Genomic DNA, 26,369 nt, shown 5'->3' on the forward strand with positions numbered 1-26,369 from the left:
CGGACAAATCCGAACGCGACTTGGGTGACGTCCCACTACCTTGAATGTTATCTTACATTTAAGTTTTCACAAAATGATTACAAAACATTTTATTTGAATATTATTATTTTATAACACCGTGTTAGTCAAACCATATAAACATTTATGGACTATGTTAACTTTTATAAAATGACCATGACACCTGTGACGCCCCGATTATCCAAGGAATTTCGGAAACATTAACCCTAAAATACACTGAATTTTACAAACTATTAGGCCCATATTTATCCTTATACAAAAATTACAATTTCAAAATAATACCAAAATCTATGTACATTTATTTAACAAAAGCAACTCCGGAGCAACTCTAGTTTTGACACGAATTTCAAGCAACGTTGGCCCAGACTCCGTTTCAGGGGTCCCACCTGTATCAACTGCTCCACTGTAGAATCCTGCACACTCTGGCAAATTGAACGCCGAAACAAATGATTTGCCAAGATACAAACGTATATTGAGTGATAATTCACCAAGTAGAAATCCTAAAACCCAATACCACAATATGCGGATCAACGATATAATAATTCATGATACACAGAAGGTACAAAAATAATAACACGTCGTCTTTTTCTATACTATCCATCATCTTACATGACATCTAAGGATCATCTCTACGAGATCCTTTCCTCCCACATCCACTAACTACAACCATCTCATGGGTCCACCCTTCCTCTTGCTTATCCTGCACCAGGGTCCTAGGTAAGCGCACCTAAGTTATGTACCGAGCATGTTCTCACTTAAGACCATAACAGGAGGATCGAATCATCCCATGACGTATCGTACATTAGGGTCGGACATCTACTACCCCACGCTAATTATAACCGTCTCATGGGACTCATTCTCTTCCTTAAAGAGAAACTTCCCATGACGTATCGTACATTAACGTTTCACTAACTATAATCGTCTCATGGGACCCATTCTTTTCCTCAAAGAGAAACTTCCCATGACGTATCATACGTTAGCGTCTCACTAATTATAATCGTCTCATGGGACCCACACTACAACAAAATACACAATTCCCGACTAAACTTTCCCGACTAAAAAATGTTTAGTCGGAAAATATAAGCCATTCACCGACCAAAGAATTTTTAGTCGATAAAATAGAAAATCAATTCCGACTAAACTAAATTTAGTAGGTAATTTTCATTTTTGCCGACTAAATTTCAATTTAGTAGTCAAATATCATTTTTTTGAATTTAATAAAATAGAAAATCAATTCCGACTAAACTAAATTTAGTCGCTAATTTTCATTTTTGCCGATTAAATTTCAATTTAGTCTTCAAATATCATTTTTTCGAATTTAATAAAATAAAAAATTAATTCCGACTAAAATAAATTTAGTCGGTAATTGGCTTGTTTGCCGACTAAACTTAAATTTAGTCGTGAAATATCATTTTTTGAATTTAACAAAATAGAAAAATAATTCCGACTAAAATAAATTTAGTAGGTAATTTTCTTATTTGCCGAAAAAATTTAAATTTAGTAGTGAAATATGATTTTTTTGAATTTAAAAAAATAGAAAAACAATTCCAACTAAACTAATTTGGTCGGGATTTATACATATTTGCCGACTAATAATGGTTTTAGTCGGGAATATATGCATTTTTCACCATTTTAAAAAGTAAATAAATGAAATAAATTTTCCGACTAATTAATTTGGTCGGTATTAATATATTTTTGCCGACTAATAATAGGTTTAGTCGGGGAAAATAAAATTTTTACGGATTTTAAAAATCAATAAACAAAATATATTTCCAGACTACTTAGTTTGGTCGGCATTTATATATTTTTGCCGACGAAAAACAATTTTAGTTTTGGAATGTCAATTTTTTCCCCCCTTTTTAAAACTTTCAAGAATGGAAATATTTGTTTGAACTACATTGATCACGATGCAACTTTCCCGATCAAAACCATTCTTTTTTTTTGTCCTTCTTAATCATAAGTTTTTTGTAAAATTTTGTCTTGATCAAGTTAAAGTAGCCCCTTTATCGGCACACAAATTCTTAAATTAAAAAAAAATTCTTATCCGATCAAGTGTCTACCCATATGGGATTAACTTCATATTTGGTACAAATGATCTTATTCGTATTACGTCAAAGATAGATGATTTCAACTGCCAAGAAAGATCTCAAGCGGGACTCATTTAGTGCATTATAACACTTAAACGTCTCCGAACGCACTAAATAGCTTTTAATCATGTGGTCGCTAATATCGAATGATCCTCGATTTTGGTGACAATACTACAATCGGTAAGATGTAAAATCCTAACGATTCAGATCAAGCATTATAAAAAATAACCCGACAGTTACCTTTGCTATCTATACTTTTGATTTACTTGATAATCAACTAAACCTTATGTTGTATTTATTGTTATAGTAGCCACACGAGTGCATGGCAATCAAGACCGTTGATTTTTTTGCACTTCTTGAATTATTTATTCTAAAAAATTTGCAACTTGGTCAGATTTAGAAAACCCTTAATCGAGACATGAACTCATTAGAAAAATAGGATTTTCCTTTCGATCAATTGTCCAACGGAAAGTTATCAACTATAATCTCAGTAAGAAAGATACAACCCGTAAAAAATTAAAGATATATTGTTTTGATCGCGCAAAAAGACCCCAAGCGGGGCTCGGGTGGTGTGCTATAAGACTTTAGTGTTAGATAACATAATAATAACATAATGAAAACAAAAGCAACATAACAGAAAGGGAAAAAAAAAACAAAAAAAATTGCCATTGCTTATGGTCAGGGTGAGTCCGGTGACTCGAACCCATGTGGTTTGCATTGGGGCCTCAAACAACGTACAATAGCTTACATGGAACCATTCACACTTGATGTCTTTATTTCTAAGCGCTTTGTCTCAGCCTCACTCACACACAGGGTAACAAGCAAGCCGGTTGCAGTTGCTAGTACCAAGTTTAACGACATCAAGGCAATGCTCAAGTCCCGGTCGGATATACCCGCTTGTTTGGCAGTTGGGCGAATTTTATCAGAGAGAGCAAGAGAAGCTGATGTGTACACTGCTTCTTATACTCCGAGGGAGAGGGACAAGTTTGAAGGAAAGATTAGAGCGGTTGTCCAGTCTCTCATTGACAATGGTATTGATGTCAAAGTCTATCTTGATTGAACCGGTTCTTTCTTTCTTATTTTGCCTTTATTTTATTTTAGCTTTATCGGCACCCTCCGTAGGTGAACATCATCCTTCTGTCACTGTTGTAGCCCCTTTTCCTTTTGTATTTCCTAGAAGAGTAGCATGTCAGCTTCCTTAGCAACTATTTTTTAATGTAAAATGGAAATTCCCTGTGTGTGTGTCTGCGTTCGCACGCTGTTCCTTTTTTAGGGTTGCTGTCCACATTGTTGTTCTGCTTTGCCATGGCAGATTTGTGTTGGTTAAAAGTTCTTCGGCTGTTGTACCTAGCTCCTTCGGAAGCACTGGAGATAAAATAATTCAAAATGTCAACTTTGAAAAGCAATTGGCTATGGTTGCTTGGAGAATTTATTAACTCCCCTATTCGTCTACATAGATGGTTTTTGCACCTAGTATGCCATTGGATGGTGTTGTAAACTCAAGGGAGTACTCTGTGGGGTATATGTGCTACACAATGTGTCTCTGTGCTATAATGTAAGGGGGTAGACTTCACCTATTGCCTCTTCATTACAGAGACTAGATTGGAAATCAACTCACTCATATTTATCATGTTTGCATTTGGTCTGCATTGATACAGATGAAAAGGTAGTCATTACCTACTAGGTGGGACTTTCAGTTGTTAGTTTGGTTTGCAATAGATGTTAGTATGCTACTAATAATAAGGTTTGGGTAGCTACTGTATTGGTTGGAAGTGGATTGTTAGCTGGTGGTGCTGCATTAGAGGTGGTGGGAGCTTTGGTTGAGGCGGCTAGGTAGAGAACTAGCGAAGTGGAGGTGTCTCAGAGGCAGTGGAGGGGGTAGTGAGTGATTGTAGTGGTAGTGGTGGCCAGGGACGAGGGAGATGATGGTGGTAGTTGGAGAACTTTAACCTACCATTTTGCCCATACAAAAAGGTTACGTGTGATGTGACTCGCACACAGTATGAACTGTTCAATTTTTAACCATTGATAGGGATTGCACTAATTAGAGAAGAAAAACAAAGTTCAAGGTTCAAACCGGTTAGATGAGAATTAGAGGGGATGGAATTGAGATTCAGGAAAAGCTAGAGGATGACATCCTAGATATTAAACAACATATGCGGCTAATCGAATAGCAAAAAGTAGAGGAATATACATTTAAAACACAACTCCGAATAGCACTGTGTTCGGAACCGTTACATGTATGTAAATCTATGTGCATCTAAATGTTTCGGATGTGGTTGTGTCGGAGTTTCGTTTTAGAGGTGCGAATGCAGCATTGCTAATTAAATAGGGGTGGCCGATTAAAAAAAATTAAATAGGCTTGCATTTGTTAGTACTTGCCCCTATTAATTGAAATGTTTGCCTTGAAACGCTTGATACAACTTCAACGATAACTATCTCTTTGGACTGTGAGAAAATGTGCGATATGAAAGAGGAGTCTTTTCTCACAAAGTTACATTGGATGAGAAAGAGGAGAAGCCAATCAAATTTTTTTACTCTTTTACTTTTTTTACTTTTATTTCTATTTTTCACCAAAACACTCAATCCAAATGAGTGATTTGGCTAGAAACTACAACCAACTCTTTCTTTTCTTATATAATAAAATTACTTCATCCAAAGGGGCGGTAAACAAAGGAGTAAATTTTTGCCTTGAGTAGGATGAATTCGTGAATCCGTCTCTCACCTGCAATTAGTAGAGTAATAAACACTGTGATGCATGAGAGTTGAGAGAGTTCTAAGTGAGAGGGTCTGAGAAGTTGGGTCCACCCTCTTTTCTCTTCATTCCTTCCCCTCTCCTTTCAGTCCGCCCTACTATTTTTGGACTTGATCTCTCTTCTCTTTCTTTCGTCTTGTGGATTTGGATTGAGATTATCTCTCTTTCGTGTGAAAGTTCAGAGTTAGATCTCCCTTCTCCCTCTATTTTTGGGTAACGATTCTAATTTTTATACTAACTTTTTCAAATAAAAATTCACATTGTTATTATGAATTTATTAGTAGATCGATTATGTGTTAGATTTAATTATTAGTTTAAATTCCATACATGCACACGTGTGTGAAAAAAATCTATTTCTACCCTGACATGGGATAGTGTCCCCACACAATTCTTCTCACTCTCGGCTCTCTCTCTCTTGCGGCTCTCTCTCTCTCTCTCTCTCTCTCTCAACGTCTTTCTCTCTCCCTCTTAACTCTCAAACAGTGAAGCCGTAGTCGGTGACCACTGACCGGTGGTGACTGCCTTTGCCGTTTCCGTTTCCATTTCCGGCGGTGAGTCGGTGATCGTTCAACGACTGCTATTTCCGTTCCGTTGCTGCTGCCGTTCAGCAACTCAAACGACTCAAACCCTAGATCTACAACTGTCTCTCTTCGTTTCCAGTGACACACAACTCTCAAACGGTGAGTATTTACAACCTTGGCTCGTTTTCATTCACGATCGTCGGCTTTGTCCCGTTTTACTGCAAGTACTTGTGGTTTTGATGTGAAAACATGTTAATTCATGCTACTATTTTCGTTTTCCTGTTTGTTGACCACATGTTAATTCCTTCTTGCTACTGCCAATTGCAACTGAGGCTATTGCTTGTTGACAGTAAACTGTTTTAGAGGTGGGTAATAATTTTTAAGTACAATTTGTATTTTGTATGTTTAGTAATGTCTGTGTTAGGTTTTGGTCTTTTTTTTCTTTTTCTAAGACTAATCATACAGGAGAAATCGAAAAATTGTAGTACGAGGTTACACTCTGTTTATGTGTGTTAGGGTTACGAAATGGTTTTTCTAGAAATGGGTACTAATTTTGAACATTCAACTATTTGGGACTTAAAAACCAACAGCCAGAGTTACACACTGCTTTTTAGGTTGGAGTTGAAACAGATTACTATACTAAATAGACAGGAAAATTAAAAAATTAGGTAAGAACTAAGAAGCATACCTCTTTTATTTTTTGGGTTGAAGCAAATTTTTTTTAGAACAACACTTTAAGCATCGAAAAAGGGCTTCAAATTGGAGTAGTTACTTTTAGCTTAGCCATTATTTTGGCCAATGGCCATTGAGAGAAAGAGAAGAGTATCAGAGAAAGATTGGGAAAACCCATTAATCGAATTGGGGAGAGAGAGAGAATTGCACTCGTTTCCCCACTCTTAGCCAACTCCCCACCGAGGCAGCCAACTCCCACGTTGCCACACGCACGCTCTCTCTCCCTCACACATACTCAAAACCCCCCACGATCCCCTCCCACCAGAAAATCTCTCTCTCTCTCTCTGTCTCTCTCTCAACCCCCACGTTCCCCTCCCACCAGAAATCTTCTCCTTTTGACCAATTAAAAAAGTAAAAATTCTAGAAATTCAGGATTAGGAGTTTGGAGCCTTTTCAAGGCTCACTACATTTCCTTACTATATTGATTGATGCTCGGATCTGCCGAAAGGGAATGCATAGCGCATTGGATGGAAAGAAGGCACCTCGTTAACAGAAAATGGATTTGTTACTTCTCTCAACTGATGGAAATTGATATGGGTTTTGTAGCTAGACCTTGTTGTAGTTGAAATTATACTGCTTTAAATTGGTGAAGTACTGAAGTTGAATTATAATGTTTGCAATTGCAATTTGTTTAGTTTGTTTTCACTTTTGAAATGCAATGGTTAAATGCTTTTTCCTCCAGTCCTTCCGGTAGGAAACTCCTATTTGATCTGAATTCTGGTTGTTCACTTGTTCTGTAATTGGTTCATCATTGCAATGTACTTGTCCTGTTCTGTCTTCTGTTATGATATGACTAGACACAAGCTTTGGAATTTCATAGCAAATTAATAAAAAAAAAAGTGCATGTTATACAGTAAATCACATAGGATCAATAAATAAAGCTATTAGGTTCTTTCACCTCATCATGTGTTTGTTTCATCCCCTTCATCTTTTGTGGATTGAACTAGCTATGTTTGTCGAGGGATCTTGAGTCATACCGTCATTTGGTTGAATATTATGCGGTTTTGCCATACGGCCTTTCTTATTCATTTGGCTATTTACTCGTGAATTTTGAGATAAGATATTGTCACTCGTAAAGTTGTTCGGCTCAATATTTAGCAGATGTAGTCAAGGGCCCAAGCTACAGTAACGCACTACAAAGTGGAATTAACATTTCTTCAGAAATAGGTTGGTTAACTACTGATAGACTATTGGTAGTTGTATTTTAATTACATAGCTCCATTGCTTAGAGGTTAGGATGGAGGTAGGAACAGCCATTTAGTTAAAAAATGGTATGATTCAACCTGCTATATCCTGATTTTTCGAAGAATGGAGGTAGGAACAGTCATTTAGTTTTAAGAGGCTATGATGGGGGTAGGAGCAGTCAATGAGCTCTGTATTTGCTTAAAGAATAGAGGGCAAAATAAACTCATTTGAAACTACATGAAAATTCCTAGGACTACTTGAGAAGCGACTTAGTATTTAGCATAAAGGATTGGGAGCCCATTGTCAAGTACTTCATTGATTTTCCATTGCTATTAGGTGACAAGAAGTGTTGATAATGCGCATGGTCAAGTCAGTCCGCAGGAAGAGAAGACTATCGATGCTTTGATAAAAGCAAGGTCAACCTTTTCATAACTCGAGACTTAGGTTGACCTTTCTCTTTCTATCTTTTTTGTTTTGGAACACGTACTTTTATGCTGCTTCATCGTAGTACCCCTTGTTGTTTTCTTAGTAGGCGTAGGAGGTGGCCCTTGGGACACGATGAGGGAGTTTGATGATAACATCCCCGATCAAGCCTTTGTCAATTTTAAGGTTCCCACTAGTTTGTCCGTTTGAATATTGACAATACAGCAAGTGTCCATGTCTGCATTTTGCTGAAATTCAGTAGTTTAGGTAAAAAATTAACTCTTATACCACAAGTATTTTGGACCAAGACTTTAACCTCCAGTTACTAAAACAAATATGTTTTTTTTTTTTTGTTTCTTTAACAGTTGAGGGATGGGGAATGCTTCAATAAGGGTCCCTCTCCCCCCACCTCGTTACAGTGCAGCTTCTACCTGCAATAGCTCAAAACTATACAACTTAAGCACTTTTCAGCAAAGTACCCCTCCCTGCCCTGGATACAGCAATTAAGACTGCTCCATCTTCAAGTTTTGATCAGGTTAGTATCTCAATCAATATTCTTGCTACATCTATTCCTGCTACATCCTATATTGTAATATAGTAGAAGACCGACTGCATTTGATTTTGGTAGTGCACAAGATCATATTGCATAATAGATGGTGGTTTGTTTGTTTTTTTTACAAATTGTCATTTTAGTGGAGTATCCCACGGTTCTGCTTTGGGTTACGGACTATGAAGATCAATATTAGATTTTGGTTGTGGATTCTACGTGCAGCGAGTTGAACTTTTTGTTTGGATACATTTTGTTTAATATTACATGGTTAGTATACTGTTGCTTCGATTTTTGGTTCTACGTGCAGCGAGTTGAACTTTTTGTTTGGATACATTTTGTTTAATATTACATGGTTAGTATACTGTTGCTTCAATTTTTGGTTTTTTCCCTTGTTGTCGTTCGACGTGTCATTATTTTGCACTCTAGGGATTTGGATATAATTTGTTTACTAAATAATTGGTGGACAATTCTAATTATTGGAATTTTTAGTTTCCTATTAATTACAGCACGTTGGCAAATGTGGATGTAATGATCGTTGGCTTCAATTTACAAGGAATGAAAATGGGAAAAGGATTGTAGCAGTTTTTGGGATTTCAGCTTTTAGAATTGGTTACCAAGGTGTATTATTTCCTAGTTTTTTTTTTATAAAAAAAACAACTTTTATTGCCGACTAAAAAATTAGTCGCTGATTGTTATTTTCCAATTTTTTTTTTAAAAAAATCTATTATTGCCGACTAAAAAAATTAGTCGCTGAATGTTATTTCCCAGTTTTTTTTTTAAAAAAAAAATCTGTTATTGCCGACTAAACAATTAGTCGCCGATGAGTGTTAACATTCCCCGACTAAAGTTTAGTTGGTGATAGCCTGAACATTTACCGACTAAATTTTAATTTCCGACTAAACACGATGGTCGATAAAAAAGCAAACTTTAGCCGACTAAATATTTTATAGTCGGCAAATACATTTGCCAACTCTCTTCCGTCAACCAAACTGCCGACTAAATTATTTAGTCGGGAAATCCTTTCGCCGACTAAAAATCTCACATTTGCCGACTAAATGGTTAGTCGGGAATGGTGAATTTTCTTGTTGTGCCATTCTCTTCCTCGAAAAGAAACTTCCCATGACGTATCATACGTTAGTGTCACAACACTGGGCCCCACAGGTAACCTATTTCAACACAGGGCCCCATAAGTTACCTTTGCCATCACCATGGCTCAATTCACAATACTCACACTTTCAACACTTTACCATTTTCCATTTACTTATCATCGTCTATATGATTTACTACTCGTAATCACCCCGGGAACCTATTTGTCCAATCTACTGCCACAACAAAATACCACACGGTTCAACATTTCAACTAAAAGTATTAACATGCTAACAACACATAACCATGCGATAAAATTTATTCTGCCATAGAATTAATCATGCGAGTAACAAAATAATATTCAGTCAAGCAATTAATTACTACACTTAAAATTAAGTCTACATCTCTCGTCTAGAAATTTTATAAAATATTTCTACTATTTAAACATTATCTTTAACTCTCATATTATTCATAAATTTTACAAACTAATTTTTTATTGAAAAATACTTATTACTAAATTTAGTATTTACTAACTATATTAAATATTAATATGAGATTTTTATAACAATACAATTATGAGAGGCTATTCTATTTATTAGAGTTAAAGATTAACTAATATATAATCTAAAATATTTTTTGTTTACAATCTAAATAAATTTTTACTAATAAAATATTCTTGTTAATATTTCATAAATATTTATCTACCCCAATAATTTATTAAACACGTAAACGTCCACTCAAATACAAATTAGCAATGCATCATCAATAATAATTTCACCACCAAACACTTGTTAAACGATCATAAATTTTCACAGGGTATAACACTAATCATTCCAGCACAATCGGACTGAATTTTAATATAAATAGGACTAAAAATAAATTAACAATTTAACAGCAGGTCATCATCTTTAATAAACTTTAAATCTAAGTCTTAACTCCATTAAAATGCAGATTAAAGTTTTGGATTTCCGGAAAACTACCTCAAACGCGATTCTAAGTCCGAATAAGTGTTGTACGGTGTCTGTAGATCGCCGTGGTGGTTTTGAAATCTCGAGGCAGCATCCTGTGGCACTCCGACAGGGCCCGCAGCGGCGGTGTGCCCATGAAACTCACAGTGTGCACACACCTACGGCCACAACTCTCTCTCTCCCCCCCTCTCTCTCTCTCTCTATTCTAGACTCAACAATAGAATTGGAAGTGAAATAATATGCTGGTGTTCAATTTTCGGATTTATGTGGGTATGTATAATGAGAGAGAATAAGGTAGTAAGAATGTGAGAGGATAAGTGTAGAAGTGGTGGAATGGGGAAGGAGAGTGAAGGAGATGGATACTGATAATGATAAAAAGGATAGGGGACAAGTGCCACGTTTGGGGGGGTTTTCAATTCAAATGTATGTGGACGCATGTATGTACATGGTGAGAATGTATCTGGACGCGTGTATGTATAAGATGAGAGAGAGAGAGAAGTAGAGAGTTAGTTTGATTAAAGTTCTACCTAGGGTTTAGATAGGAAAGATAAGAGATGAATATAAATCCCTGATTCCCTGTATATCTAAAATTTAAATACATATCTTATACAATAGTGCAAATAATATTAATTGTACACATAATAATATATTTTAATTATTCAATCTAATTAATTATTGAATTAAGAATTTAACAATATAAATTTGTATTAAAAAAAATTGGGTCAAAAATCCGGGTCATTCCAACACCTTTTTATACAAACGATATTTTAAAGCATAGTACGTTAAAAATGTAATGAAACTTAATTATCTTAATTACTAGTTTACTTAGTGAAATAAAGCAAATGAAGCTTTAGAAATTTATAGAAAGAACATATTTACTTGGTCAACAGAACTTAACAACCTAAAGAGTCCTCAGCCAAAATCATAAAACATTACGTGTGTTTACTTACTTGCTAAATTATTATTTGTTATACTTGATACCCATTGAAATGTATCATTTTTATTAGTTATGTTGTTATTGATGAATCATGTTGTACGTGCTAGATCGGACTTTAAGTTCATGAGTTAGTTTGGAGTAGAGATCACACATAGACGATTATTAAGTTGAAGGAAATAAAAAAAAATGAGAGATGATGTGATGGGATCTGAGGAGGTTATTCTACAGAGTTTTATTGATGTGAAGAGTGGTTAGCCAAATGAATGATGTTTTAATGGGATTCTTAGGGGTTATCCAGTGGAATCCAAACCTGTTGGAGGTTATCCACAAAGTCCAATTTGGAGAAATAAAGCCAGGGTATAACAGTTGATTGTTGGTTTAAAACCTTAGGGTATGACATTGCGTGATTGTTCTTTATGAATAAGAGATAAAATGTGGTGTTATATTATAGTATGTACTCCCGAGGTTACGGTTAGTTCTTTGTGGGCTAGTGGTTACAGTTAATTTCCTGAAAAATTCATCCTTGTGAGGCAGTTGATGACTCCGACTAAGTAAATAATTTAGACAGTTTCATCTGGGTTCCCGGTTAGGACAAGGGGAGCAGTATGACGCATAACCATAGTCCTAACGGTTAAAATGGGAGCATGTTTCTCAAGATGAGATCCAAGAGAAGAAGATAAGTAAAGGCTAGTTAGCATTCCTTTTTTTACCATTTGTAACCCTTTTTTTTTTTTTTGGCTTTATTCATGTGAACTTGCTATTATTACCCCCCCCCCCCCCCCCCCCCCCCCCCCCCCCCACCCCCAGTGTGGAAAAAAATGAAAGCTAAAATAGTAAATTCACATTAATAACGACGAGAAAGGGAGTTTCACTGCCCAACGTTAAATACGATATCCGAAAGCCTAGTATCTAATCGGTCGCTCAGTTTCACCGACCTATCTTTGCTTTCGTCTCTCTCTCGATCGATCTACCTCCGCCGCCTTCTCTCGCTTCCAATCGACCTCTGCCTTTTTCATCGAGGTATCTCTCTCTCTCTCTCTCTCTCTTGTATATATATGTATCTGTTCGACTTTAGAGACATAGGTATACCTCTCTCTAAATATCTACGAGCATATGCGTAGGACACGTATATATACGGCTCGGCACATTGATATAAACATACAGTTTTTGCTGTTTCTCCGGTCTCCATGTCCCAATTTTTTTTAGAATTTCCGTGTTCGTATCCGTGGCGGTGCTAACATAGTGTGAGAGTGGATGTATCAGGTAGCATGTCCACATTTTCTTAGAGTTTGGTAGTGCTCAGTAAAATGATGTATACATGTATTTGTTGCTGTATCCCCTGCCGTGTGCATGTCCCGATTTTCATAGAATTTTCCATGTCCGTGCTACATAGAGGATGAGACACTTTGTGCTTGAAGATATGCTGTATTTTGGCCATCTAAGGGTGTAATTTTGTTCTTATGTATCTGTTGTTCTATGTTTCTAGTTTGAACTCTTGAACTCTGAAATTCCGATGTACGGAAGGATTTTTTTTTTAATCAGGTAGCAATAGAAGAAAAGAAGACAAGACCCATGTGGGCTTCCCTAGGTTTAAGGTTTTCATTATGAGCAATAGAAGAAACGACTCGCGTGACTTTCGTTCGATGCGTTCACTTGGCCCATGTGGGTTTAGGTTTAAAATTTTCATTATGAGCAATGTTAGATGGATTCTTCTATAAGTCCAACATACCCACATGGACGGTGGAGGATATAACAGCACATGTATTCGTGTTTGTGCTCACCGACGGGGCCTATCCGATTAGGTCTGACTAACACTTAATTGCCGATTACTAATTAATATGCACCAATTAATCGCTCGAAGGTGGCCGACCGCCCGACTAGTGACTTTTAGAACATTGGCTATATCGGGTGTTAGGGGTCACCAATGAGTCCTAATTTGCTTATGATGCTCTGTATTTTATAGGGATGTATCAACTCCACGTTAACAACTCATTTTACACTAGTGAATTATCACCTGCCAAATGAAAATAGAAGTGGTAAATGATTCTAAGTGGCCTCTCCACTTATAGTCAATTCTTTTGAGTATGCTTTAACATGCTATTAGGATTAGGTTTTGAGAGGGCTAGGCTTTTGAGGCTATTTGGAGGAAAATCTATTTTTTTTAGTTTGTGCCATAAGGGCACTTTACTTTTTTTAAAGTAATTTAACTTACAAAATCACAAGGCTCCAAGAGAACACAAGGGGCATACCCCTTCACCTACAGCAAAGAAACTAGAAACAAACCGAAAACGAACTCAACTCCTGCCTAAGCGCTTGGCCTTCTGCAAAATGTTTGTACACATTACACAATCACCGTTCGCTGCATGCCTCCTAATTCTCTGGTGGCACCCTTTCAATTCTCCAAGAACTCATCCTATCTCAAATGGCAGCGTCAATATTGCTGTTTAGAGTCTTGGAGTCTTTAATCGCATGATAGAAAATTTTCTGATTTCTCTCCTTCCATTTGAAGTAACATAGCAAGAAAATTGCATTTGAAATCTCAATTATAAATTATAAGTTCTATGTTTCTAAGTATATTGAGTTTGAAAATCTGGTTACCATTTCAGATTTGTGTCAAGTTTTGAACAAAATAAGAAAGTCCACAATTTATCATTTTAATTGCACAAGATGAATTTTTTATAGTTTCTTGATCCAGTACATTGAGAAAGATATTGCTGGAGGTGTTGATGTTAATGCTATCATTGATGCTTTTAACGACATGAAAGAGCGTCGAATGCAATTTAAGATGCCTCACTTTAAGAGAGAGATTGGGTAAAAATTTACCCTTTTGTTGGTACTTTGCGTGCATATCAGAAATTACATTATTGCATAGATTTTATTTTAATTTTTAAGTCAATAAATTTTCATTTGTAGTTCTTCCTATTTTTCTTTTATGTTTCCATATTTGCCGCTACTAAGTTAAAATCCTGGCTTCATCCCCGATTAGTCTAGAATATCTGTAATCTGTTATGAAACATCCACAAATTGAAAATTAAGGCAATCTCCTTTTAACCCCCTTAGCGACCGCAACCATTAGGGGGCAGTGATCTGAAACAACTGGAGCAGCAAACTAAGCCTCAAATCCAGTGAATTCCTCTTGCCGCATTTATCGTTCACCACGGCTGTATCAATTCTCTCTTCTTGTCACCCATTCCGCCATTCTTACATGACCAAGTAAACCAAAAGCCTTTGGCATTCATGTCATCAAGCCGAGTATCTATGATGGAGTTAAACTCAGCCGCAGCTTGGAGGTCAAAAGCACAACCATCCAGCTATTCATTAACTCCCGTTACAGAGTTAAAATCCCCCGAAGTATTCAAGGTTCATCCCTCAATGCACTGGAAAATCCAAAGAACTGCCTCCATGAAGATCCTCTTATCAACATGTTTATTTCATACCATAGACCATAGAAACACAATTTCCTTTCTGATTGCAGGTGTTCTACCCCAAATGTGTTGCAGGTCAGAACCAATCAAATTAACTGAAAACTCCTCAGGAAAAGAGCCCTAGCGACCACCCCAGAGCCAATGCTATGCATATAAGACCAACACTAAGGGAGATAGTTAATAGCTATTGACATCAGATTATCCAATCTATTTTTTTTCCAGCAAAACCCATAATGGACGACTTATTAACCGTGATGAGTTTCCTCACCTCGAGCTGTTAATTGGGGTCATTAAGGCCCGCACCAGTCCTGCAGCGTAATTCCAATCTTTTCTTAGACTTCCCCCCTTATTTTGAAGGAACTTTGGCACATTTATTCTCAGCTCCACCAGTGGTAGGAACTGAAACTTCAGCTAGAGAGGGAATCCCAGCATTCTTAAGCTGGCCCCTATCACCGAAATGGAAATTAACGTCATCCTCAATATCCAGCATTTCATCCAATCCCAAGGTAGCAACAAGATCAAACTGCATAAAATCTACATTCCCCAAGGGCTTTTTTTTTTTTTTTTTATCATCCATTCCACAAGGCTTTGAACCTACTTTCTGACTGTTTGCCTTCTGAGGAATACCATTCATTCATCCTAGCAACAGGCCTAGAACCCATGCTTGTACTGTTATGGATCACCTAAGTAACCCCCCAGCTTCATCCAGTGGTTGAGGCACAACCTGAGCACTCACTGTATCAGCAGTAGTCTTTTGCCATAAGTACCTCCATATTGTGCTAAGTAGGATTCAGCATTGGGTTTGAGTCAAGGATTGAAAAACTTCCTGGCCATCAGCAGAGGGCCGATCAATCTCAAAACCCGTGTTAGTACATTGGACCATCTCAAACTCTGCAGCATTTCCAGAATTCTGAGGTAAAACATCTCCACTTTGTGATACCCAAACCTTCTCGCCAATCCTTGGGTTGGGACCCTCTCATTCTCAGCATCTTGAATACAACCATGACCAAAAACCTTGCAAGACAAGACAGTGGCTTGCATTGATACTTGACAGGGATCAGCATACAAGTCCCATTAGCAAAGTGAACATCAACAGATTGAGGTAAGAAATCTTCGAACCCAACTTCAATACAAATCCTAGATAGCTGAGTCTTTTCCAAGATTCAGTCATATCATCTGCATGGAGAGGTTTACCAACAACACTTGCTGTGTAACCCAACCCGTGTTCATTCTACAGCTGCAATGAGTGATATAGAATTGACCCGAAATAGGAATCATAGTTAACTGTTCCTTTCGAAATTCATACAAGCTTGCCAATGTTTAAGAATCATGGATCCACCACCAAAATTCCATGTGCCAGCTTCCTTCAATATTCTAAAAGAAGAATCATTATCAAGATTCAAGATAGAAGAACAAGAGCCCTTGTTCAGTTCAAAGGACATCAGTTTTACCCAATCTTGCCCAGATTTCATGGCAATCTTTTTAACAGCTAGGAGTGGCAGTTTCCTATCAAGGAAGTACCCTACTACACCTCGTTTCCACTTTAGAGCGCCTTCTTCAAGAGTTGAGGAACACATGCTTGATTATTCCTGATCTCAGGAGGAAAATATTGAAAACACATGAGGATTGTATTCCTTATGATTTAACATGATATCCTTCCAAACAGTACGACTTGTACCAATACCCTAGCTATTAGGGTTTCCAACACCATTACTACTACCAATCACCAATAGTCTCTTTCTCACGTAGTTTGTTATGCAAATTCCCAATCTCTGCATTGAGAGGTCTCATATGTTTCACACTAGGTCCATTAGATTTCTTGTTACTCAAATACTTTGTATTCCTTATTAATCACAGTAGCCTTCAAGTGCACTTCACTTTGTTTCATTGTGATACTTATGTGTTGGATTTGTTGTTTAACTCTCCACATGTCAACCAGGGGTCGGACATGCACAATTAAACTGGCGGGCGTCCAGCGGTGTATGAAGACTTGCCTTCTTAATCTCTATTGCCACCCCGCCCCAACCTTAGCTGAGGGGAAAAGTCTGACATATCTGGTTTGGTAATGACATAAACTTGTTATCTAAGTGGTACAAGAAAGGTTGAAGTGAGAATATTATCCATTCTCTACATTCATGTCGATTACCTAAATACTTAAATACGTTTTGGACCATTGAACATGGGATCAGATCGTGAACTGGTTGGACCGTAGTCCAAGTTTTGATTGGGTGTAACCCTAGGCAACCCTTTGGCATGTAAACCTTCTTAGACCTGTTCAAACCACGTGAACCTCCGGCTCGTTTCAACTGTGAAACCAGACCAGGTCGCTCGCTAAACCCACACTTACTTGAAAGGGAAAAATCTTGCCAACTCTGTATGGTGAACGCCCCGAACATGCAGCCTCGGCCTTGACGTTGTAATCCCTAAGCACTGGCCATCTGTATCCTTGTTAACACTGATTACTAATTTTTGTTTATTTGTTCAAACTTGTATGACAAGAGTGCATCTAATTGCCTCAATTCCAAAGAGATGGTTTAACTTCTAAGTGCCATGAGTTTTCTTAGTATTATTATGAGGCCAAAAAGCATGTGATATTTTAGAAGGGCTTGATATTTTCAATTTTGGTTTTATGCTGGTTTTGAGTATTTATATGACGTTTTAGATTTTGCTAGTGAGTTGTGACACAGTACGTTGTCATGGCTTGATTCGGCTTGACCCAATGGTTCAACCAGTGAACTGGTCCCTTCCTTTTGGGTTCAATTTTCCAAATTATTGCATGTTGGACCAAGATAGCTTTGATATGTAAGTTCTCTAAACATCTGGGATAGAACCGAAAACAAAACATTTCAGCTATGACAGCTAAACCGTTTGATTGATGAAAGTGCATAAATATTAGGCGGACAAGGAAAAGTTGTAGAAATATAGTTTGTGTAGGTGTTGGAGTTGTTTTTCTTGAATGAATATTGTTGGTAGGAGTAGGACTTCTATAATGGTATGCACACAGATTAAACGGTTGTGTTTTATGAGTACTGGAGATTGGAGAGTATCCTGCTTTCCTAGCTAGTTTAGCTGACCCAAGATATTGATCATTCGACAATATTGACTTCCATTATGTGACCTGATTTGAGTTCCCCCAGTGATTTTCCACTTCCAGAATCATACCCTGATAAACTTTACTATATACTGGGAAGCCCTTCACTGGTTTCCCTTCTTTTATACCAATATATACTAGTGCTTCTTTTGCCTAGCTTTTATCATTTTGCTTATAAACAACGATGATTGCTTGCAGGGTACATTTTTCTGTGTTGCGTAGTCTATGGGTCGCTTAAGAAAGAAGTTCGGTGGGAATACTGCTGGAGCCTCCTCAGAACCATTATCATCTCAAAATAGAACTCCAAAATCATTGAAGGCCAAGCCTAAAATTTCAAGAAACACTCTGAACAAAGAGACTCCTCAGACTCGAGAGAAGAAAAAGAAAAAGAGTGTCTTGGGGAGCAGAAAACCAAGTGTCAATAACGAGGAAGAGGATGATAACAGTCGAAGTGTGATACAAAAGAGTACAACTGGTGGGCAGCGTAATAAAACGAACCAAGACAAGGGAGCTGGGTTGGAGAATGAAGAAAATCATGAACAGGGTGAAAAGAAGAAGGAGAAGCTTGGCGATATTGAAAAGAAGCAACAATTTGCTAAGAACAAAGAAAAGTGGTTCAAGCCGATCGAAGATGGTCAAATGAAGGAAGAAAAGCATGGTCCATTGGAAACTCGACAGATTGAAAAGCAGAAAGAGAAGCTTGATGGTTTGCAAAAGAAGCAACATTTTGATCAGAAGAAAGAAAGGTGGTTCAAGAAGACCGAAAACGTTCAAATGAATGAAGAAAAGCATGGTCAGTTGCAAAGCCAACAGAATGAAAAGCAGAAAGAGAAGCTCGATGATTTGCAAAAGAAGCCACATTTTGATAAGAAGAAAGAAAAGTGGCTCAAGAAGACCGAACATGGCCAAATGAATGAAGAAAAGCATGGTCAGTTGGTAAGCCAACAGAACGGAAACAATAAAAAGAAGCTTGGTGGTTTGATTTGCATGTGTAATGCAAAGACAAAACCGGACTGTTTCCGTTATAGCCTTATGGGTTTACCAATCGGTAACAAAGAGGTAGTGCTGGGCATCAAGCCAGGGCTCAAGCTTTTCCTCTATGATTTTGATCTCAAGCTTTTGTACGGGATCTATACAGCATCCTCTAATGGTGGCTTGAAACTGGAGCCAGCAGCATTTGGTGGGGGATTCCCTGCTCAGGTAACTTTCGACTGTGGCTGACCTCCTTGAATGCATGCATGTGCTTGCTTTGCAATTTGGTCATTTTTTCACGAGTATTTAGCTTTCAGGTGCGCTTCAGTGTTTACCAAGATTGTTTTCCCCTCCCGGAGAGTGTCTTCAAAAGGGCTATCAAGGAAAACTACGACAAAAAGAACCGGTTTAATACGGAACTTACAGACGTACAAGTAAGAGACTCTACAACCAGTTTTTTGTCAGTTCGATTATTAGTTCATGATTTGTGATATGTAAACTTCTTGTTGCAGGTTGAGAAGCTCACAGAACTTTTTAGGCCTGCTGAAGTGCATTTACATGCACCACCCTTGGGCCCCACCACAATGACAGCAGTTCAAGATTCAAATCTTCGTACCTACGATGAAGGTAGGAGGTACAGTGGTCAGCATCTTATGTACGGAAGTGTTCCTTCAATGGAGAGAGAAGATATCTCTCAAAATCATTTTCCTAGTGAAAATGAATATCGAACTTACGGTCTTCGTGGGGAACGACTGAAGTTCACTCCACCTAGTAGTCAAATTGCTCCTCCTTTGGAACCTCACTTGGATCCTGTAAGACAGCACCTTCTGATGCACCCAGGTTATCAATATACAGATGCTGCCCCTGCACAAGTACAGCTAACCACTCGTCATGATGCGCATATAGCGTCCGAAAACCAGACTTACGGTCTTTTTCCAGGACAGGAACTGCGGTCTTCAACTTCCCTTGCAGCGACAACTTCGGCATCTATTGTAGACCCTTACTCAAAGATTGCTTATACTTACCCGCATGGTGGTTCATATTTGGACTTGTATCGGCCACCTTCGGGGGGAGAGGAGGTACCTTTATTAGGATCTCATTCTTTCACTGGAAGGGTAGAATCTTACCTGACTGAGTCTACTCACTTGAGAAGGCCAGAAAATGTTGATACTGCAACGTTGTACTCAACCTATGCTTCCAATGCGTTATCCGAGTATAACCAAATTACTAAACATCAGGTAGTTGGGCCTCAATCTTCACTTGCACCAGTTTCGTCTCGCTACTCATTTGCAGGTCCATCTTTGTCGCATCGCTGACCTGTCTGTTTGTGCACTAGTTTTCTATATTTTTCTTTTTATGGTTGACACAGCTTGATGGCCAAGGAGCTTTATCATGTACCTTTAATTTAAGTTACCTTTGAATGATGTACGATTAATGGAAGTAGCTTTATCAGTTAATCCGAGTTGGACTCTTAGATCAACTTCTTCTCTCACATGTTCTCCTTTGAATTTTTTTATGTGGTATAGAACTCTGATAGAATGCTAGGGGGATTGCCATGGTGGACAATGTTACTATTGCAGCATAGCTGTGTGTGCAGACCGGAAATTCCTAGGGTCGATATTAATAGCTTTCAGCCTACTTTGATAGTCGAAGGAATGGAATTTGTTCCGAGGACAAGACCGAGTGTCCGTTGGTGATCTTTATCAGGTAGAGTTATATCGCCATTGGAAATGCTTGATGCTTGTTGGGGCTTCATTGGCGACCGTGGTTTGCACTTGACGGTCGGGAAATTTTTTCTTAGAGGTGCTCGTCCGTGCTTTTCATGCTTGCTTTCCGACGTGTAGTTTGTTTGTTGCCTCCCGTATGCAGAAGCACACGAGCATGCCCAAAGTGCTTAGACAGAATGAAGCTGGTAACTCATCTCTCTCCACCTAGTGGTGAGTTTGGTGACCAACGTTCGAGTACCACGAGAGGCGGGGCTTTGGGGGCCAGGGCTATGGATAGTCTCTGGACTCTCTTGCTAACTTTAACACCCCACTAACCTCGCTAATGTATACAATATTGACAAAAAGAAGAAGACAGAATGAAGCTGAGCTGTGCAGACTAGCATTCCGAACAGATATTTCAAAGCATTGTGACGACTGCATAACCTTTGTTTTACTTCACGAACTATTTGGACGAGGATGTTTTCTAGATTTTCTTGTTTATAACAGTTATCTTGCGACCTTCGTGCAAAACAGGAGACGTGGATGACGTCTCTAGTCCGGTCTTTTTTAGGAGCTCAGCAGATGCAGTTATAGTGATAAAACTTAGATACAAATTACTTGGTGTGTCCATGAGACCTGTTCGCGGGGTCTCCTTACCCCATCGAGGCTGTCGTCGCGGCGCTGCCACGTGTTGCCTGCTCACTGGTGCTGCGTGTCCTCTTTTGACTGGACAGTCAATTTTTTCAATTGTGTCGTGTGTCACTTTACTATCGCGAGGTGTCGCCTTCTGATAGAATGGTCTATGCTCGAACCAAGGTCAACTGAAGGGATATTGACCTTCCCTACAACCCTCTTGCTGGTTTGGCGATACTCCACGTACGATTACCACTAAATCCAATTTGTTCATTCTAGACAATAAGTTGGCCTTCATTCACATCCCCACTTTCGTTGTAAGCCTTTTCTTTTCCCAAAGCCTAAGTCAATTGAGAAGCATCACCTTGCTTTCTAACTTTCACGATGATTTCAACAAAAGTAAGTCTTTTCGCATAGACTTATAGCACAAAAATCGCGCACAGATCCGTGCGTGGGGCCCACTCCGGGCTCCACACAAACGATCCAAGCCGTTCATTAAATGTAAAACATTTTTTCAAAGCCCCTTGGGCATCTTGAAAGTGAAGCATATTCCATGAATATGATATCGATCTAGTGTGATGTATGGATAATGAAACGTTAAATGATTAAATCGAGCACATATAAGTATTAGATTGAGCTGATTTTTCGCGAGAGCCCTTGAAAAAATGTTTTACATTTAATGAATGGCTTGGATCTTTTGTGTGGAACCCGTAATGGGCCCGACACAATAATTTGTGCGCGATCTGTGTGGAATTCTCTGTGTGGGTAGCATGGTTATTTCAACAATTCAACGTCCCACTAGGCGTGCCAACAAATATATATTTGGCTATGCTCATGTGTCGATCAATATCTGATCAACTTATTTTTTAAGATGATTGTTCTTGTCGACAATTTGTATGATATAAAGGAGTCCGATCATTGAAATGGTTTTGAAATAAGGCCTAAAAATGGACCCTGTCCAATGGGAAGCCTAAGATGTCACAATCTGAAAATCCGCATGGAATTATATTTTACTTGTCAACATTTTTATATGAAAAATCGAGATCGGGGTTAGTCTTAAAATATTTTATGTAGGTTACGGTATATACTTTTAGAATTTTTTGAGACAAAAACTCGGACTGCGCGGTCGGAACGGGACTCGTTTTCGCATCCACCTGAGATTTCCCAACCATCGGCCAAATAAGGAAACCAATCGTCAGCCAAATAAGGAAACCAATTATAGGGGTGGGTCCCACCCCACCGTATCCCCACCCCATTATCTCGAGAAATCTTTGAGTGCCGGGTGGGACGACGTGGGCATGCTCATATGGTGCCCGAACAATTTATTCGGGCCGTTTAAAAGTGTATTAGATGACCTCGATTAAAACACTCTCGGTCCTCTCATTCCATCACTCTTTCTCCTTTTTTTGTCTCCTTTTCCTCTCTCCTAATTTGAGTCGTCCAAAATCGAAATGAACGACCTGAATGCACGGGTGGTCACACCCGATACCCACGGCACTGAAAAATTTCACTCGTATTTCAACCATTATCCCCACCCCATTATCTCAACCAACACCAAACCCCATTATCCCCAGATTCCCCACCCCATTACTTCAATAAAAAATTGGCCTAGGGTCCACTATAGCCTACTTTTAACCCATTAGGTCCACTGATCAAATTTGAAACCCACTAAGTCCACTAATATGTATTTGATAAGGCATAAAGTCCACTACATTTTAAAAGGGAAATAATGCCTTACAAATTTACCCTCCAATTCAAATCTCTTCCTTTTACCCCATTATCTTACGTTTGAAATCACTCACGCGAAGATCTCGGGAAATAACGGTTACGCTGAATAGAGCGATAGAGAGAAAGAGGAGTCTCGCAAAAATCGATTGATCTCGCATAAATTTTCTCCGGTGATCCTCTGTCGTCTCCCTGTGTTGATCCAAGCAGTATCGCCTCCCTCCATCCCGGGTATCTCTCTCACTCTCTCTCTCTATCTCTATTGTTTCTCTCTGTTGATGGTGTCGGCACTCTCTCTCTCTTGGGTATCTCTCTCATTCTCTCTATGGTCTCTGTCTCTCTCTATTTCTCTCGTCTCTCTCTGTCGTCTCTCTCTCACTCTCTGTCTCTATATACAACGTTATATAAGTATCTATAAGTATAACAACGTTTTACTTATATAACGTTATATAACTTTCTATATTAGCCTTTCCAGATACTATGGATATAACGTTAGTGTTCTTATATAACGTTTTTGAAACTGATATAACGTTATTGGTATTATATAACGTTATATAACATTGTATATAGAGTGACGAATTACTTATGACATACGCAAATATATGACCATATATGTTTGAAACTTTGTCATCTTTTTGATATATAACATTACTTATCGGTTTTTGTTTTTGTTGTGTATTGTTACATGTGCAGTTGTTATGGATTCAACAGTCATGTTTATTTGTAAGTATGGGTTGGAGATTTTTCCGGTGAGGTTATCGGGTGGTGGTAGGTTGGAGGATGTCTTAAGCAGCATTTGTAATAGGTGGAAGAATCTGTCGGTAGGGAGGTTTTCTGTTTCATATGCTTATGAGGATGGTTTTTGTGTTCTTCAGAATGAATCTGATTTTGAGAATATGATTTTTTTGCTTAGTAATTGTGATCGCATAAATGCAAAGGTTGACGAGAATGAACCTAGTAGCCGGTTAATTGTTGGTAGTACTATTGATGAAATGGATGATGTTGATGAAGTTGTTGATGATGAGGTAGAATATGTGGATGGAATGGACCCCGCAGAAAAGTATTGTAAACATACGGAGACTAGGTATTTGACTGAAGCTTGGGCTAATTTGATAGAGGGTGTCGGACAAGAGTTTCCTAAAGGTGTGAAGGAGTTCAGGGCTGTGTTGGCTAAATACGCGATTGAGAATGGCTTCATGTATCGTTTCGTGAAAAATGATTTACTTAGGGTTACTGCTGTTTGTGTTATTACAGAGTGTGAATGGAAGGTGCATGCTATTTTAAATAGGACCAATGGTGCATTTCATATTAAGAAGTGTCATAATGAGCATAATTGTGGGTCAACATACCGAACCAATAAGCATAAGCGTGTGTCATCCCGTCTGGTTGCGAATGAGATAGCAGGGATTGTTGAGAAAAAACCCAAGACTTCTCCAATCGACATGCAGGATTGGTTTACGGATAAGTATGGTCTTGATTTGTGCTATCATAATGCTTGGTTAGGTGTGGAGAAGGCAAGGGGGGAATTGTATGGAGATTATAAAGGTTCATTCGATAGGCTTCGGTGGTACGTTGAAGCTGCGAGGGCTACGAATCCGGGGAGCGTATTGAGGCTAGAATCTGATCCTGTAACCAAAGAGTTTTCACGGCTATTTGTGTCGTTTGATGCTTGTATCAAGGGTTTCAATTACTGTCGGCCTTTTCTGTGTCTTGATGCCACCCATTTGAAAGGTAGATTTAAAGGAACACTCCTTGTAGCAACAGGGAAAGATGCAAATCAATGTATGTTTGTGTTCGTTCTTTATGTTATATCCTTATATATTATATTTCATTTGTACATTTTTTATTATATAACATTGTATGTTCTGTTATGTGAAGCTACACATGAAAGAGGTTTGCATATAACGTTATACGTTTATCATTCATGTGCAGGTTTATTCCCTATAGCTTATGCAATTTGTGATGCTGAAAATGATGCTAATTGGTCTTGGTTTCTTGGCCTTTTGAGGAGTACATTGTCCACTCGTCCTGTTACCTTTATTACTGATCGTAACGCAGGTCTTGTCAACAACATTCCTGTTATGTTTCCTGGTTGTCATCATGCATACTGTCTTTATCACCTACAGTTTAACTTGAAGGATCACTTTCCTGGTCGGTTTAGGAAAGGTTTTCGAAACAGGCTCGTAGAATTGTTCAACAAATGTGCATATGCTTCATCGGTGTCGGTTTACAAAGCTGCGGAGGAAGATTTTTACCAATTTGGTGGGGATAAAGCTAGGACCTTTATTGCGAGTGTCCCTAAAGAGCATTGGAGTAACGCGTATTTTAAAGGTCAATGGTACGGTGAGATGAGCTCTAGTGCTGTGGAGTCGTTTAACAATTGGATTCTTAAAGCTCGGGAAATGCCTGTTTTTTATTTAGTTGATGAACTTCGTCGCAAAATTATGAAGCAAATGGCAGATAGGAGAGTAAAGTCGATAAAATGGAATTCAGTTATTTGTTCGAATATGGATAAGAAGTTAGCTCGATTTATCAAGAAAGGAAGGTCGTGGAGGATCATTATGTCGAAGGGTGGTTTGTACGAGGTGCGTTGTCTTCCCCCTAAGGTAGTGTCTGTTGAGGAAAGGACGTGCTCTTGTGGTAAATGGCAGTCTACCGGTTTCATTTGTAGGCATGCTGCAACGGTTATTATAAAAGCTTGCGGAGGGGAAGGAACTTTGGTGGACCACATAGATCCGTTATACCTTGTCGATGCGTATCGTCGTGCATACGAAGAACCCATATATCCAGTTGTAGAGAGTGACATTCCTGATTTTACAAATGGAGGTGAACGAGTTATAAACCCTCCACGGAACAGGCGGCCAGCAGGTAGGCCCAAAGTTAAACGCATTCGTTCAAGGGGTGAAGATTCATATACTAGGCCAAATAAATGTGGGACGTGCCACAAGGCTTCAAAGCACAACCAAAGAACATGCAAAGAGCCAAGTGATATATGAGGCAAGGATTCAAATATGAGAATAACGAAGAGATTATGATGAAGAATAGAATAAAGTTGGGGGGGTTTTAGTTTTTTTTTTTTTCCTTATTCATTTTTAAATATTGAAGTTGTTTTGTTTGGATTATGGATAAATAAAGAGTTTAATATTTTGTATACATGAGTTTTGCACAGTTTGTTCTCCTGTTCAGGTACACTTGTATATAACGTTATTATAGTTATATAACGTTATATAACATTATGTATGGTTTCTTTTAAAGTTACGTATGTCATACTCAATTATATGACCATATATGTTCGTAATGTTGTCAATTTTTTTGATAACTAAATCATTACCAAGGTTTAAAGGGATGTTTTGTACATGAAAAGTTACGTTCCTGACAATTCATTGCAAAACTTGACAACATTATTTGGCTCATTATTTGGTTTACTGGTGGTTGGTCTTCATCAGTTGTATGGAGATACATCCTTTTTTTGGACAAACCAGCTTGCAAAATCAAATTACACATTCTGTTAATAGCATTACAGCATGACTTGGACAGCATAACAGCAGAGCTTTA

The 26,369-nt window shown here is 38.3% G+C and overlaps 3 protein-coding genes across 8 annotated transcripts; all 3 read left to right on the forward strand.

Moving 5' to 3' along the window:
• Window positions 1–538: 538 nt before the first annotated feature.
• On the forward strand, window positions 539–3,343 carry LOC131317548 (uncharacterized). The gene is made up of 2 exons (XM_058347088.1): window positions 539–577; window positions 2,788–3,343. Exons 1-2 carry the CDS (start codon window positions 539–541, stop codon window positions 3,163–3,165), a joined length of 417 nt encoding a protein of 138 aa, XP_058203071.1. The 3' UTR covers window positions 3,166–3,343.
• Window positions 3,344–5,242: 1,899 nt separating this feature from the next.
• On the forward strand, window positions 5,243–20,230 carry LOC131317827 (uncharacterized). Of its 6 annotated transcripts, XM_058347486.1 has the most exons (7): window positions 7,507–7,742; window positions 7,828–7,907; window positions 8,087–8,256; window positions 16,627–16,749; window positions 17,977–18,978; window positions 19,068–19,184; window positions 19,263–20,230. In XM_058347486.1, the coding sequence occupies exons 5-7, from the start codon at window positions 18,004–18,006 to the stop codon at window positions 20,064–20,066; spliced, it is 1,896 nt and encodes a 631-aa protein (XP_058203469.1). In that variant the 5' UTR covers window positions 7,507–7,742; window positions 7,828–7,907; window positions 8,087–8,256; window positions 16,627–16,749; window positions 17,977–18,003; the 3' UTR covers window positions 20,067–20,230. The 6 variants fall into 6 exon arrangements, with proteins under 6 accessions (XP_058203471.1, XP_058203469.1, XP_058203468.1 ...); XM_058347488.1 differs by lacking the exons at window positions 7,507–7,742; window positions 7,828–7,907 and adding an exon at window positions 5,243–5,540; XM_058347485.1 differs by having other exon boundaries at window positions 7,831–8,256.
• Window positions 20,185–25,810, forward strand: LOC131317549 (uncharacterized). Its single transcript, XM_058347089.1, has 5 exons — window positions 20,185–20,190; window positions 20,277–20,443; window positions 20,595–20,662; window positions 23,508–24,596; window positions 24,747–25,810. Exons 1-5 carry the CDS (start codon window positions 20,185–20,187, stop codon window positions 25,808–25,810), a joined length of 2,394 nt encoding a protein of 797 aa, XP_058203072.1.
• The last annotated feature ends 559 nt before the right edge of the window (window positions 25,811–26,369 follow it).

This window comes from Rhododendron vialii, chromosome 2a (genome assembly GCF_030253575.1).
Source record: "Rhododendron vialii isolate Sample 1 chromosome 2a, ASM3025357v1".
Taxonomy (NCBI): Eukaryota; Viridiplantae; Streptophyta; class Magnoliopsida; order Ericales; family Ericaceae; genus Rhododendron; species Rhododendron vialii.